The sequence below is a fragment of the Dipodomys spectabilis genome, unplaced genomic scaffold, assembly GCF_019054845.1.
Source record: "Dipodomys spectabilis isolate Male_0828 unplaced genomic scaffold, ASM1905484v1 ptg000234l, whole genome shotgun sequence".
Taxonomy (NCBI): domain Eukaryota; kingdom Metazoa; phylum Chordata; class Mammalia; order Rodentia; family Heteromyidae; genus Dipodomys; species Dipodomys spectabilis.
In genome coordinates, this window is record NW_024870911.1 from 7,924,926 (window position 1) to 7,942,121 (window position 17,196).

General features: G+C 38.6%; 1 protein-coding gene across 1 annotated transcript in view; it reads right to left on the bottom strand.

Moving 5' to 3' along the window:
- Positions 1 to 17,196, bottom strand: part of Kcnmb4 (potassium calcium-activated channel subfamily M regulatory beta subunit 4) — a 41,284-nt gene that overhangs the window by 21,465 nt on the left and 2,623 nt on the right. The window contains exon 2 of the mRNA XM_042698971.1: positions 1,869 to 1,996. Coding sequence (XP_042554905.1) covers positions 1,869 to 1,996 — 128 coding nt within the window. The remainder of the gene's footprint in view (positions 1 to 1,868; positions 1,997 to 17,196) is intronic.

A 17,196-nucleotide genomic window follows, 5' to 3' on the forward strand; every position in this document is an offset into this window, starting at 1 on the left:
GGTGAGGCTTTCCTGCCTACCCACGGCAGTTGGGTTTCTCACCAACAGGAACCAGGTGAGGAAAGCAGCCCAGCAGGCAGCATCTGCAGCAGGTCTTAGAGCAAGGTAGTCAAAAATGGATATGAAGTAGTAGATCCCCTGGGCACCTGTATATAGGTCAGTGGCTACTGCAAACTATGAACAAGCAGATTAGGCTGGGCAGGTAAGAGTCAGAATGAGATCTTGAGGAGACCTCATAGATTAAATATGCCCATGAATCCTTTGTCCACAAGCCATGAATCCTACTAGCTTTGTGACTTGTGCTGACTAATAAAATGTGTTAGGATTGATGTTAATCTAATGCTAGAGATGTGGCCCACCTCTGAATGCTGTTCAGAGGCTGGCATGCTATAAGGAAAGTGATCTATCTCACTGAAAAATGGGAGACCACACAAAGAGGGGAACAGGAGCCCTACCATTAGCACCAGTAGCCAATAACAGGGACTGGGCTGTGAGCAAAGAGACTACCTGGAACCATGCGGCTATTTCAGCCTTCTTTACTGTGCATGAGCCCAGACAACTCACAGAACTGCAAGAAATGTTCATTGTTGTTTAGTGAGCCACCAGATTTAGGGTAGTTTGCCATGTAGCAATAGGTACTTGGCACTTGGCCATACCAAAATATTCTGGAAAGAATGAGAAATTGTCTGGATGGCAGAACGGAAAATGTCTTGGTGGGCATGGTGGATTTGTCAGACTACTATACTAACTGAGCTAAGAAATCATGCAAATCAGAACATACACAGAGGCAGTGGGAAGATACAGAAGAACCCTCCTAGAAGTAAAACCCAAATAATGCTGGATGCAGGTTATATGGCTAAAAGTGTGAAAATGAATTAAGAATGCCTCAGAGGTTTCTGGGTTAGGTAAATGAATGCATTTATGTACCACTAAGAGAGAGAGATTATGGGAAGAAAGGGTGGTTTAGGGTAACTGTGAAACATCCAGATTGAGATGCACAGCAAGGAGTTTTGAATATTCAGTAAGTAAGTGTTTGAATAATAAATTACTATGATTATACTGGGTGGTTACAGTCAAGGAGTCTTCCTGATATGGTCTATATGCTATAATTTGATGCCTTCTAAGTCAAATAAAGTTTTAACAGTGTGAACTCTTTTCACTGATCCTTCATCAGGGAAGAAAAAGGGAAGATTAAGATTTGATGTAATCCAAAATGCTGACAAACCTGTGCACTGTGAATTCATCTGTAACTCTCAAATACATGACTAATATATGATGTTCCTATGTAAAAGCATTATTTTTTACTGTATCCAGTGAGTAATGTTTCTGATACACATTCTCTCTTTAAAAAAAAAAAACCCTATATGTTCTTTATATACTTTCCATCCTGTAGAGCAAGGAGTTTCTACATGCTAGAAAAGTGGAGATACCGGGCACTGGGGCTTATGCCTGAAACACTGGATACTTAGGAGGCTAAGATCTGATAATCACAGTTAGGAGCCAGACTTTTTGAGCAGACAAATCCTTGAAAATCTTATTTCCAGTTAATCAACAAAAAGCTGGAAGTGCAGACATGGCTCAAGTGGTAGAGTGCCAGCAAAAAAGCTGAGCAAGAATGCAAAGCCCTGAATTCAAGTCCTGATGTGGGCACAAAAAGAGAGGGGGGAGGGAGGGAGGGAAGAAGGAAGGAAGGAAGGAAGGAAGGAAGGAAGGAAGGAAGGAAGGAAGGAAGGAAGGAAGGAAGGAAGGAAGGAAGGAAAGGACAAGAAGTAGGATGATCTCTAGTAGTATTTTTTGTCAAATGAGCACCAGAATAATAATCTACACTGGCCATAAACATTAATATGTACATATAAATATTGACTTACCTTTGATATTGATTAAAATAGCAAGTAAATGGCTGGGAACCAATCTCATCTTTCCAGTACTGTTGCCAATTCATGACACTTTCCAAGTTCTTCTGATTTTCTCTCTTACAGGGAGGGATATAGGAGCACTAGCAAAAATAGAACACAAAAAGTAGGCCTATTATTCTGTAGAATATTGAAATATGGTTCTTTCATTGTCAGAAACATTGACTATAACACACATGCTAGGTCTGATGGGACAGTATGGACGATTTGGGTAGATTAGCATTGAGGGTCCATCTCAGTTGCCATGAATGTGTAACCACAATGCATCACAGTTCTCCCAATGCCATCTATCATCATATCCCGAGCCAGCATTCTGATCCTGAGACAGGAAAGCATACTGAATAGTATTCCAACCATGGAGCAGTCCAAAACAAGCCAAAGAGCACAGCTGGTTTATAGGGACACCCTTAGGCACCAGCTTCTCATTTGTGGCCTCAGTAGATCAGCTCCTAGTCCACTTTTTGAATAGTGTCATACAGAGAGTACATCTAATCTAAACCTAATTTTGAATATAATGAAACTGAAGTTTCTAACTTATATTTCAAATTTCCCATTTGGCACAATGAAAAAAACATGTCAATATAAAAAATTCCTCTAATTATAAGGATAGAAAAGCATTTTATTAGCAATGAGTTACAGTACTATAACAAATTAAAAACATAGTACACTCTGTCCTTAAGGACTTTCCAGTCAAAAGAAGGAGGCAAAAAAGTCAATTTGGATTCCCAATTTCTATCTTTGGCCTTGATGTGTTCCTGTTCTACTTAAAAGAAATGAATCAAGCACATAGCTCTTTCCTGGATGCTGCTCTCAACCAATGAAACTTAAGTTTGTGTTTCTTACATTGTCTTGGACAACCGTATCAGCAGAAAATTTCCTCTCAAGTATAAAATCAATGCATTTTTGCTAACATAATTTTTTTAACCATGTTGCTGACAAAGTAGTTCTCTTAAAAGGACTTGATTAAGCCACATAGATTTGGCAACACTGGAAAACCATTCTTCACCCCAGATGTTAAAATGAACCCTTCACATTTTAAGTCATTTTCTCTGATACAGAGATACATCATCATCATGATGATGCCACCTAACCCTTACTATTTGCAATGTTCCAGACACTGTAAAAAATGCTTCATGGGACTGAATTTGTATACTTCTTACAATAGCCCTCTAACGATCTCCGTTTTACACATGAGGAAATTGAGATTTTTGTCAGCTCTACAGCTAGAACTAGAGTCTGGAGATTTTTTTCTCACATTCTATTTTCAGATGTTATACCAAGGTATCTGATATTAAAGAGAATAAAAATTTTGAGTCTCACTGGTTTTGGGATTTGTTGTTTGTTTTTTAAAAAAATACTTTCTCATTGTTTTTCTGGTGAAATTCAAACCTCAACATGAAAACAATCGTCATAATCTGATCTATGCTGCTCCCATCCCCATAATCCTGGGACAACTTGCTCCCCAAATCTTCCACCGACTGTCACATTTACCTACCCAGAACAGGCTGTTTCTTTTGTTTTAATACCCTTTTCCCTGAATCCCTTCCATTCGTGGGTCAGGTATGGCATTTTCTGTTTTGGAAAGCCTCTCCTCTCTTGCTCCTCTCTCAAGTGTCCCTCCCTCACGCAGCTGCAGGAATCATGGCTCAAACCACATAGCACTCCACTAGCCTGTTGTATGTTGTTAGCCTTGCTGGCTCATCCATGAATTGAGAAAAAGTACTGTTACTGTTCTTTTCTGTGTGTTTGCCTTGAGGATGGCATCTGGTAATGGGGATGTTTCAAAAATGCTGTCTGGCCTGGCACCGGTGGCTCACATCTGTAATCCTAGCTACTCAGGAGGCTGAGATCTGAGGACTACAGTTTGAAGTCAGCCCAGGCAGAAAAGGCCCTATGAGACTCTTGACTCTTATTTCCAATTAACCACTCAAAAACTGGAAGTGGCACTAGTGAAGCATAGCCTTGGGCAAAAGAGCTCAGAGCTCAGGGACAGCACCCAGGCTCTGAGTTCAAGGCCCACGACCACCGCCACCAACAACAAAATGTTATCTGAATGAGTTACTAACATTCTTTTTTTCATGGGTTGCAATCTCTCCACAGAGTATTATAAGTTAAATAATGAGCATATAATACTCTAGTAATTTTATAAAACTAACTTGATCTTCAAAGGAAAATTTTGTGCTGGGGTTTGAAGTCAGGGCCTCATGCTTGTTTTGTTTGCTCACAGCTGATGTTCTACCATTTTACCCATGTCTCAATCATGGTTATTTTGATTATTATTTTTTATGATTATTTTGGAGCTGGAGTCTCAGAGATCTTTTTGTTTTTGGTTTTTTTTGGTCGGTCGTAGGGCTTGAACTCTGGGCTTGGGCGCTATCTCTCAGCTCTTCAGCTCAAGGGAGGCGCTCTACTGCTTGAGCCACAGCGCCACTTCAGGTTTTTTAGTGGTTTATTGGAGATGAGTCTCGCAGACTTTCCTTGCCTGGGCTGGCTTTGAACCATGATCCTCAGATCTCAGCCTCCTGAGTAGCTAGGATTACAGGCGTGAGCCACCGGCGCCTGGCTTCAGAGATCTTTTTTGCTTGGACTGGCTGCTAGCCACAGTCCTCCGAATCTCAGCCTCCTGAGTATCTGGGGTTGCAGGTGGGAGCCACCAACAGCATCCAGCTCAAAAGGGAAACATTTTTAGGTCTAAATCTTATGCTCTTAAAAACTATTATTGTCATTTTCTTAAATCTTAATTCTCCAGTTAATGTTTCTTTACATTTTCTGTGAAGCTAATTTCATGCTTTCCCTAGATCCCTCCTCAATTCTAGGTAGTAGATCATTGTAGAGTGCCAGAATTTTAAAACCAACCACAAATAAAATTTCAAAGCAGTGTTCTAGAAGAATTAGGAAATTCAGTCATGAAAACTCCATTCTTTTTTTAGGTTATTCAAGTCTGATGGTTTCCCAGGCTTGGTAAGGATCAACAGAAGGGCCACAACAATCATCTGTGTCATATTATTATTGTTATCACCACTGTCACCAATATGGCCACAATCTGTTGCCTATATCAGAAGCACCTCATTAACCCAAATAAGCAACTACAACAATTACCCACATGATGTCAGCAAGGAAACTGTGGGACAGAGAGGGTTAAGCAATTTTTCACACTGGCAAACTGTGATGACAAATAGAAAGTCTAGGATTTGGATGGCAGTGTATTCCCAATACTGCCCTACATCACCTTCAGAATTTCTTCCTATACAACCTGCTGGTGTTCTCTCCTTGGAGCTCCCTAATTTGGAGCAAAGAGGATGTCCTGCCTTTTACATCCACTCTTGGCAAGCCAATGGAGAGTGTCTATTGGAATGGAATTGTAGTCCTCTCGAGGACCGACAAGCGGAGGCAGTCTGCTGCAGTTCTGCTTTCCCAATCTATCCTCTGAGAAATGCAATTTTAAGTTTTTCTTCTTTCCTGCCTCAACTTGGCTTCAGGGTGGATTTCTGGTGCCACAAATGTAATTTCACTTAAGTAAATGGATAGACACAATGCCTTTGATTATGGAGAACAAGATGCATTCAGTTGGGAGAAAGTTTTTCATATATTTCTGACTCATTTTATTTTTCATTTGCAAAGGCAGCATTTCCCAACTTCTAACATGGGACTCCAGTAACCTTCACTTGGATCAGAGCGGACTGCTGTTGTCTGCATGAGGATACTTTATTTAAAAACTTAGGAGAAACAAACAAGCAACTGGTTTAAAAAAATTGTATTTTCTTACTGCCTGCTTTTGAAAAAGTTAACTTTTAGATTCATGAACAAAGTTGGTAGAATGGAATGAGCTATTTTGAGTACAATAATATAAACACTTCCTGTGAATTTATTAAGAAAAGATACTACTATCATCATTTGATGAGGACTGTTTCATTACGTAATCTGTATTACCTGTTTTGCCATTGTCTTGTTTCAGGGTTTATCACGATTTATAATAGCACTCTTCTATAGCCTGCACAATGAGTTTATATTTTAATAGAACTGTTCTGGAGTGGGCTCTTTGCCATAAGTATCTTGAAGATTGCATTTCAATCATGTGGGCAGAGTAGGCAGAATTCACTTTCTTCCTTTTATGAGTCATTTAAAACATTATTGCATAAAACACGTGGTCTGTTTAACTAAATATTGGTTCTATGTTAGGCACTGGGTTCTATGTTGGGCATTCTCTATTTTTTCTATTCTCTATTTCTCTATTTTGGGGGGGGGGTGCTGGTTCTGGGATTTGAACTCAGGGCTTCTCAATTTCTCTTAGCATTTGCTCTTAAGGCTGGATCTCTACCACTTAAACTATACTTCCATGTGTGTTTCTTGACGGTTTACTAGAGATAAGAGTCTCTCAGATTTGTCTACCTAGAGTGGAAGATCTCCTCAGATCTCAGCCTCCTGAGTAGCTAGGATTATAGGCATGAGCCATCAGTGCTTGGCTATGTTAGGCATCCTCTAAGAAACAGAAATGCTCTTACTATTATGTCCTTTAGTTCTATCATTGGAAATTGGAGGGAAAATAGTCCATTTCTGTTTTTCCCTCCAGTTTCTTTCTTAACTTAACTTAGGAATGATAGAACTAAAGGACATAATAGTACAATGCATGTTTTTATCAAATATTTTCAAATATTTGGTTAGAAAAATGAATAATTATCTACTGGGACACCATGTTACTTATATTTTATGTCATAATCCTTCATTTAAAATAAAATCTCTGTGCCAACTATGATTGCAATTTTAGCATTTTTGATGACATAAACATATTATCAGAAAGGCTTTGTAAAATAAAATCTGAGTCATTTGTAAACTCCACAATGTTTCAAACACCACACATATACACACATGCATATGCACACAGTACTTGTGAATGTAGGTTAATTGAAGAAGCACATATAAAATTATTCATCGGCTAAAAAAAAATAAATTCTAGGGCAGGAGGTTCCAGAATGTGTATATCTGAAAGTTAAATAAAAGCAATCTTATGGAACACTTTGAAGGTCAAATAAATGTGAAAGAATGTAAAATATAAAAGCTTAGAAAACATAAAAGCAAGACTAACTATGAACAGAAGCATTTAGAGCTTATAGATGAGAACAGCCTCAAAAAAAAAATTCTAGTGCCTCACCTAGCAAACATTGCTAAAAGTATGTTCTACAGACCATGTGGATTGCTTGTCAAAAACATCCACGCTTGACTGTGTGTACTGAAGCCTGTAATCCTAGCTACTCAGGAAGCTGAGATGTGAAGATCATGGTTTGAAGACAGCCCAGGCAGAAGAGCATATTAGACTCGTCACCAATTAACCAGCAAAAACTGGAAGTGATATGGTTCAAGTAGTGCAGCACCATCCTTGAGTGAAAAAGTCAAGTGAGAGTGTGAGGTCTTGAGTTCAAGACTCAGTACACACACACACACACACACACACACACACACACACACACACACACACACACACACACACACACACACACACACACACACACACACACACACACACACACACACACACACACACACACACACACACACACCCTCTTGGAAGCCTGATCCATTTAAGCCTGATCCACTCCTACAGTGAGAGGAATGACAGATTTTTATAACTGATCATTTACACAACAATCTTTCTTGATTGCTGAGTACCGGCTAGGATACAAAAATGGGATATTACTTACCCTCTTTTCCCTCTCCCTCTCCCCAGAAGCATATAGTATAGTACAGACTGCTGCCCAGTGACAGTGTTTGTGTTTACAAAAGAGGAAAGGAATATTCTGGCCACAAGGGAAAGAAGACTTTTCAGAAGAGGTAACTTGCTCCTAGGCTATTAAAGTTGTAGAGGAATTTGTTTACCTCAAAATACATTGGAAGGTGACATTCCAAGAAGTGGAATGTGCAAAAAAATGTGTGGATATTCTAGACTGAATCATCTAAGGTGCTTGAAAGAGAAGGGACACTGGAGATAGCAAGGGAAAATGTCCAGATGGTCTGACTTACTACTTCCTGAAGAATTGCTCTTCTCTCCTCAAATGCTTCTGGGAGAGTTGCTCATTGTCCAGACAGTAGCTCTACCAAGTTTCTTGCTACTACAGCTGCTTTGTGGAAATTTAATAATAGCCACTTAACTTTTGGATTCATGCAGATTGCTAAGGTTGCTGATATTGTGAAAATTGAGAAAAGTGTGGAATGACATCCCACCTTCAGTAGAAAAATAGTTCCTTTAAAGTTAGAAAATAAAAACACAACTGTGCCAAAAATAGAGGCTGAGTCCAAATAGAAATAGATCAAAACAAGGCAGTTTAATTTGGATAAAGTTAAACAATTATTATTTATAATATGCATGACTGGACATGTAAAAATTGGTTTAATGGCTCCTGGTCATAATTTTAAATCCTTGAAGACAGGTTGTGGAATTAGTTCAATAGAATGTGTGCTCAGTCTGCCTGAGACCCTGGTTTTCACGTCCATCAGCAGAATAAAATCCCTCAAAAGATGGCCAATACCTTATAACCATATAGTACACTGAAATAAAATAAAATTTTATTAAATGCTCAGGATCACATGCATTATTTGATGACATTGTTTGTGTATTACTCTGCACAATGTAAGATACACAAATTTGACATGTCTATGTACAGCTATATCAGAAATAGAAATATTGTAACCATGATTGGCATGTCCATAAGTTTCCTATCACAGAAAAAGAAAATGACAGTGATGAAAAAACTGGTATTTCTGTCTGTGGCAGGTGTATTTTTTAAAGACAGTTGCACCAATATATATTTCCTCTTCCGCACTCTACGCTATAACTTGGCAGTACTCATGAGAGGTAGGGGGAGCTCTACCTTCTCTTCCCTAGAACATGGGTAGAGTCACTATAACATTACAGTTGAAATAAAAATACAGGGCTACTTTCAATGCTAGATGGCAGTGAAACTTTTGCTTGTATCACTCTCTTGGCTTGTCCTTGGTACCATAACTCCATTCTGAGAAGCCCACACTAACTCACCAGAGAGACCACATGGAGAAGCCAGTGTGGAGAAGAGCTGGGGCCTGAACCAGTAGCCAACATCAAATGTTTGATGTGAGTGAATGTGCCTCCTGATGGCTCCACAGTTTGGGACTTTATGTAACATGGACCAGAGATAAACTGTCCTCTACCTGAATCCCTGATTGTCAGAACTGGTGGAGTTGGTTTAAAAAAATGATCCACAAGGACTTTCACAGTGACAAACAAATTACCCGACCTTCCAGGACTAAAACAGGTGCACAACCTTCTAAGGTTCTCTTTGAATCTACATATGTAAAGTTTTGGTAAAATGAATTCAATGAAAGGCAAGGCAGGGATCTTCATATAATCCCAGGCTTAAAGCTCCTTGCATGAATGGAAGAGAGAGTTTGCTCATTCAGGAAGGAAGACCCTGTGGCAGAACCCAGTGCCTACTGAATGAACATCTTTTAACATCTAGTGAAACATAAAGACATTTGCCAGAGTCACCACACAGAAGGGGACAGGGCACCCATTTGGATTACTCTTGCTTACTTTGTGAGGGCTCACAATGAGAACACATGGGGCAGATAAAAATGGTGTTTGATCCAAGTCTGTATCACGATAGGTCCTGTGAACGATGAATGTCCCTACAGATCTTGAAATATAGCTGCTTCATCTATGTAGATGTATAGCATGAACACTCATGCCCAGCAATTGTCCTAATTTGTACTTTGGCCTTCCTACCCATAAAGTAAATGGATAGAACAATTCTGCATCTCTAAGGGAGTCACACAGGTAAGAGCAGTGAACATCCCCAGCTCATCCTTACTGAAGTTGCCTCTGGAAGAAGGCACACAAATCTTGGAGAATGACCGCATTGTTGAATGAATCAGTGATGACTACTTTCATCAACTGTTTTAGAGGCAGTCAGTCTTTTATTGGAACAAATGAGCTTACCTCTGGTACTAGCTATTGATCTGACTATTGCTAGCTTCTCCACCTTTGAGCAGCACAGCAGTACTGTCTTACTCAAGACAACACTGAGTTTGTTATGCCCTAGTCTGCAGGGACCTTGACCCTCTCCTAAGCCCATAGAACATAGCATTGTACAATGATGATATTGTGCTGATTGGGCCTAGAAATCAGAGAGTACAAAGTGTCCCAGATTCCTTGGTAAAGTACAGATGTGTGAGAAGGTGGAAATTCAAGGTTCTATTACCTTAGTGATGTTTTTTTTTTTTTTTTTCGGGGGAGGGGGGGAGAGTAATGTCTGAATGCTCCTCTAAATGGAAAACTAATTGCTGTACCTTTCACTCTTTAAAACAAAGAGGCACAATGATTGTTGGTCATTATCATTATTATTATTATTATTACTATTGCCAGTACTGGGGTTTGATTCAGGACCTGGTCACTGTCCCTGAGCTTCTTTTGCTCAAGGCCAGCACTCTACCACCTGAGCCACAGAGCCACTTCCGGCTTTTTCTGTTTATGTGGTATTATGGAATTGAACCCAGGGCTTCATGAATGCTAGGCAAGCACTCTACCACTAAGCCACATTCCCAGCACTTATTTATATTTTAGAAGAAACACAACATACCAACATTTGGGATTATTACTCAGACCCATTTACTGAGTAACCCAGAACCCTGCCAGCTGTCAGCGATAGCCAGAGCAGAAAAACCTGCTCCAGGGCCCAGAGCAGGAAGGTTCCTCAACTTACCTCTGTGACCCAGTGCCTTTCCAGCTGTCTGTGACAGACAGCACACATGTGAAGCTCACAGACAGTCCTGATAGGATAAAGCAAGACTATTCTTCTGATTTGTTACTGTTGTCCAGAAGAATCTTAATGCCTGAACATCAAAATACCATGTTATCCACTGGGTACTGGGCTGTTCATCTTGTGAAAACATAAGCTTGGAATTTACAAGAATGAAGCAAATGTTATAAGCAGATTAGTTTCATAAAGAAATGGCTCATACTCCCACTGTACCTTCTCTCTTGATATTATCACCATTCTCAACTTGTCCTAATGTGTAGCTATTTATCCAGGTCTGTTTGTCTCCTACTGGCATATACCTACTGCCATAAGACTATGAAGGTGAAGACTATGGCCAGCTTGAATGAATGAAACAACAACAACAGAAACATTGAGCTTAATGAACACAACTTCGGGAAGAATTCCTCCTTGTTTATTTCTATTGAAGGAACAATGTTGGAAGTACAGCCCAACACAAATTTGTAGACACTGGTGAACAAATAACAAATAACAAATTGTATTTTGATTAAGCTATTTCCTGTGTGTTAAATCCTCAGAAAGACAACTTTGATCAACACATCAGATCTAAAAATTGTATTTTCCTTGCACCTTTTCTCAGGAAGCTACTTGAGGATGTATTTCAACAACAACAGGAAAAAGGAGGAGGAATCAACTAAGAAAGAGGAAGAAATGGGTTCAATAAGACAGGTATCAACAGAGTAGAGACACACAGCTGACCTCAGGTGCTAGAGAGGATGTCTCAGGAGATGGAGGGAGGAGAAAAAGGAGAAGGAGAAGAAGGAAAAGGAGAAAGGGAAGAAGGGGAAGAGGAGGGAGAGAAGGAAGAGGATGATGATGCGGACAAAAGAAAGTGCTGTCAACTGTAAATGGCCATATGAAAAAAACAGTAGACAAAAGGCTTTCATAATTCTGGGGGAGAATGTTGAGAAAGTTAGAAAGGAACATAGGAAAGTAAGAAAATAAAAAAGGATTACTAACTTAAGGAAAACAAAAAATTTCAGAGATGAAATTATATCATTAAAGTTAAGTACTCTACTGCTAGAATCCTATTTAAAGAATTAAAGGAGGAAAAATGAGGTGGAATGGAATGATGTAAAAAAACCAAATTGTTAATCTTCAAAGAACTCTATCATAAGTAGAATTGGTGTCCTATCTATCTACCTATCTATCCATCCCTATCTGTCTGTCTCTCTGGGTATACACACACACACACATACACTATTTATTATTTTATATTACATATAATAGATGCACATACATAAAGGAACCTACTAATTAGAAATATGGAGGTAAATACTCAAAAAAAAGAAATAGGCAAGTGGAGTTGTTTCTGGGTATGAGGCAGAGTATCCTTCATTTTCCCCCAAATAAAGTCTTTGATGAATGTTTGCTATCATCATTATGAACATAGTTTCTTTTAAAAATCAAGTAGCTTCAAATTTATTGGCACAGAACTGCTCAAAGCAGCAGGCACCGGTGGCTCACGCCTGTAATCCTAGCTACTCAGGAGGCTGAGATCTGAGGATCTCGGTACAAAGCCAGCCCGGGCAGGAAAGTCCGTGAAACTCTTATCTCCAATAAACCATCAGGAAGCTGGAAGTGGCACTGTAGCTCAAGTGGTAGAGTGCTAGCCTTGAGCTGAAGAGCTGAGGGACAGTGCTCAGGCCCAGAGTTCAAGCCCCATGACCAACGACAAAAAAAAAAAAAAAGGAACACTGCTTTGGTGACAAAATTTGCTGGGAATTCATATCCAGATTTATCTTTCTGAAAGCAAACCTGCACTGCTTGGAGATACTCAGAGTATCTCCAACCAGAATTCTGAAGCTCTGTAAAAAAAAATATATCATAAGTTTGTGTTGTGAATTTCCTGTTTAGCTGCTCTGTAAAATCAAATAAATGTCAGTTGAAAAGTGCTGAAGGGCAAAGTTTGACCTTGACTTAAGAGAGATCTTCAGAGCATCACATTCACATGGAGAGATGTGACTGGATGCTAGGTGAAGCTCAGGGGACAGGGACACAGAAGGCACATTCTAGCTCTAAGTGGGGGAGCTCCACTGCAGCACTGAGTGATGCCTCCAAGGATGGTACCAGAATGGAGCTCCAGCCCCACTGAGAGCATTCCCAGCACTCAGAATGGTGCTTGCCACATAGCAGGGCCCAGAAACACCTGCTGAAGTGATGGCTGACAGATATTTTTCTGGATTATTTTTCTCAATATTACAAACAAAGTTGGTGACAAAGCTCCTAAACTGTCTTTTCTCATTTATGAAGTTCTTTTTCCTTTATTAAAAATATAAGGTAGTTGTACAAGAAGGTTAAAATTCCATAAGTCAAGGTTAAAATTCTGTAAGTATAATGCTTCTTGATTAACATCACTCTCCCATTTCCCCCATTTTTCCTGTACCATTCCTACCTTCAAGTTTCATAGCTCAATTTTTACATATGCACATTGAACATAATGATTGCATTTGTTCACCTTTCCTACCTCCATTTTGAGACAGGGATAGTTTGGCCTCAAACTGGAGCTCAGCCTGGCTTTAAAGTCTTAATCCTCCTGCCTCAACTTCCCAAACACCTTTTATGGCACATGTTTCTTCAGTAAATTTAATGGAAAATACTTAATCACAATATATGTGTATACCCATTAACATATGCATTTGTAAGCATACATTAATGGTAGACACATAATTATACAAATGGTAGTTTATTACCAGACATCTAAGTTGTTTCAGATGTTTTGCAATTTTGTGTGATACAGTGTTTATATATATGTAAATATATATGTATATATATATATATATATATATATATATATATATATATATATATGAAGCTATGTCTTTCAACCCTTCCATTAATTCTCCCCTAAGGAGGTGCTGTCAGGTGCAGGATTTCTGGGTCACTGCATATGCACAATGTACCAGGATGAACCGCTCCCCCACTGAAGAATGTGACCTATGATGTACAAATATTTTCTATCACTCTGTGATTATCATTTCACATTCTTGATGGTGTCCTTTGCAGAACAAGTGTTTTCATTTTTTTCTTAAGTTCAATGTAACCACTTGTCCCTGTTCACTTGTGTTTTTGTAATCCAAGGACACAAGGTTAATATGTGTTTTTTCTAAGGCATAACTCTTGATGACCTTGAATTACATGTACTTTGACACTTACCTTTAGGCTTGTGATCCCTGTTAATTTTTATATGTAATACAAGATGGCAGTCATTCTTCTCCATATACCTATCCAGTCATTGGAACATCATTGTCTGAGAATGTGCTTTCTTGGTTAAATGCTTTGACACTTTTGTCAAAAACCAACCGTCCATCATGTTTATTTCTGGATACTGTTCTCTAGATCAGTATGTCTGTTTTCATGCTAGTATTACATTTTCTTGATTGCTGTTATTTCATTGTAAGTTTTAAAACAAGGAAATATATCTTCCAACTGAATTCTCTTCTCTCAAGAATTTTTTCAGGTGCTATTCTAGGTCCCTTGTATGTCCATATGAATTTTAGAATCAGCGTGTCAATTTATAAAGAAGTTTTGCTCGAGACTGTAATGAATCTGTAGACCTATTTAGGAATAGTGTCATCTTAACCATAAGTAGTCTTCCAATGCATGAATAAAGAATGCATTTTTATTTGTCTTCTTTAATTTTGGTCAGTGGTGTAGAGCTCGTAGTTTTTCTAGACCTAAGGTAAGGTTTCTTCTCTCTGATGAACTTTTCTCATTTGAAAAGTGCTAGTATTCTTTTTTCTTTGTAGAGTGCTTGCATTATTTGACTTTGTGAACTTTATTCCAGAGTGTTTTGTCAAGACTATTGTAAATGGAACTCCTCATAATTTCATCTTGGGATGGCTTTGAATTGCTAGTGTCTAAAATTATAATTTATTTTTGTACATTGGGCTTATATCTTCTATCTTGCCATTTTACTGAACTCATTTATTACTATAGCTAGTCTTACCTCTCAGTGTTCTGCGTCTTGCTCACTGTGGCCCAACTCACCGATAAAAGACAGACCTGACAATCTCAGTGTCTTTTTGTTTGCTTTTGGTGGAGTCTGTGGACTCCTCTTTCTCCACACAATTCATTGTTTTAAAAGTCCTTTCAGCCTCTGAATATCTATTTTTTATCTTATTCAGTCTCTGAATTACTATCTTAGATAAATGTCATAAAGGTAAATATCACTTCATATCCACCTTCCCTGGGCATCCTGACCAAAGAGAAGTGCTTTGCTTCCCCCTGAATGCTCTTACTCTACATGAATTTCCTTTACCCACATATTATGCTATGACATTACATTATAAATGTATTTCTTGGGCTGGGCAGGTGGCTCAGTGGTAGAGTGCTTGCCTCACATGCATGAGGCCCTGGGTTCGATTCCTCATCAACACATAAGCAGAAAAAGCCAGACAAGGCACTGTGGCTCAAGTGCAGAGTGCTAACCTTGAGCTGAAGAGCTGAGGGAGAGTACCTAGGCCCAGAGTTCAGGCCCCATGACCAACCAAAAAAATAAAAATTAAAGAAATAAAAAATGTAATTCTTATTTGTTATCCTCTGAAAAAATACAAGCTGTAACAGGAGACCACGAAGCAGATACAGCACTGAGCTGTGTCTTGTTGAATGAATTACTTCTAGTTTCTTGCCCAGTTCTTTGATTATAAGAAATAGGAAGCAATTATTTGCTCAACTGAATTTTATGTACATACTAGGTATTGTTTAATATAACCACCAGAGAAAAAGTAGTCAAGGAAAGCTACTTTTCCATGGAGACACAAAGACTTCAGAGAGTAGTGATAACTCAGCTTGGCTTGTTATTTGTGATTCTGATGTAAAGGACATCCCAGAGCACAGTGCATATCAAATTGAACTTGCATTTCAAAGGTGTCAGAAATCAGCACGCTTCAGTTGTATGTAGGGTGGGGTGAGCTGAGTGAGTTTGAAGGGTACCACCAGCATAATGATTATAAGTCACAGAGTACCTCCTCTGTAAGTACATCCAGTTCAGAAGCACATGTAAAGCCCATAGTTTTTTCCTAGTCCTATTTAAGCTTTCTTCTCTCCGATAAACTTTGCTCACTTGTAGAATACTAGTTTCTTAGAAACTTTCTTTCTAAGTTTTTATTACCAGAGGAAGAAAAACACATTCAAAACAAAAATTAAGTAGTCTCTAACCACCTGCTCCTGTTCCACATACGAGAAAGTGTTTAGAACTCATCATTCATATACAGATAGCTAGCTAGCTAGCTAGCTAGCTAGATAGATAGATAGATAGACAGACATATATATGCAAAAACAAGCATCTGGAATTTGATAAATTCAGTTCAATTATCTTTTTTTTCCTACAATGCCCTCAAGTAATTCTTTTTATACCAGAATCTTTTATTGAGTAGTATTGACATCTTTCCAAAGTACAGTCATTAACCACAACAAATTCTTTTTGGCTCTAATGTTGTTTTTCTTACACAGTACACAAGGACATATTCTAAGACAGAGATGGTCATGTCTTGCATACATATTAGAATCACTTGTAGAACTTCCCAGATAAGGTCCAGGTACAGCCATAATTGAGGCCCAAACCTCTAAATATGCACTCCCATAAGTTACAAAGAGAATCGTAGGAAGGGGAAGCTGATTCAAAATTCAGATTTTGCTCGACTAATCCCTAGAACTGATCACTTCCCTAACCAAATAATTTGTTGACTTGTATAATACTTCATACAACTATATCCAGTGATTGCTTTCAACAATTAGAATGGGATGCAAAACTTAAATAAACAGAATAGGATTCAGAAATAAAAGTTAAAAGTTATTAGCCAAAGATCGGTATCTTCAATAGTCTTAACAAGTAGGGCTTAACAAGTTAGGTATTTGTAATAATCTTTCCCTTCTTTTCCTTTTACTGTAATTAATGCAGCAAACTCAAGGGAGGAGGAAAACGTGCTTGTTCTATTTTTCCTAAGTGGTTTCTTATGGTGGGTTCTGAAGAAAGTAAAAGTTGTTATAATTCGTGATGCTAAAGGAAGAAGTGGGAAAACTAGACCTTCAATCAGAAATGGTGTAAGGTGAAGCACAGAAAAGACCTTTGCAGCCAAGATGCAACAGGAATGGCCACGGGGACTGTAATTGCAAGGGCACTATGAGAATTTAATATACTTATACACTTGACTCTGCCACAATGTTTTGGCTGCACCAAAATTTTCCATTACCATTTTCAAAAGTTTCCAGATTGAACACTTAATTGATAAAAAATAGAAAGATGATGGGAAAGAACAAATTTATGTCCTATAAATGCTGTAAAACATCCCAATCTGAATAAAGAGAGGTATATTGGTTTGGCTGGGAGAATTATGCCTAAATTGATGGATCACTTTCTGTAGCATAAATGTACCATTTTCCAGTTCTGTCATTTCCTAAATGTTTCACTTTATAGAACACCAATTGTTCAAGGACTTCTTCAAAACAACGATTGCCAAGTTCTGCATTGGCATCGA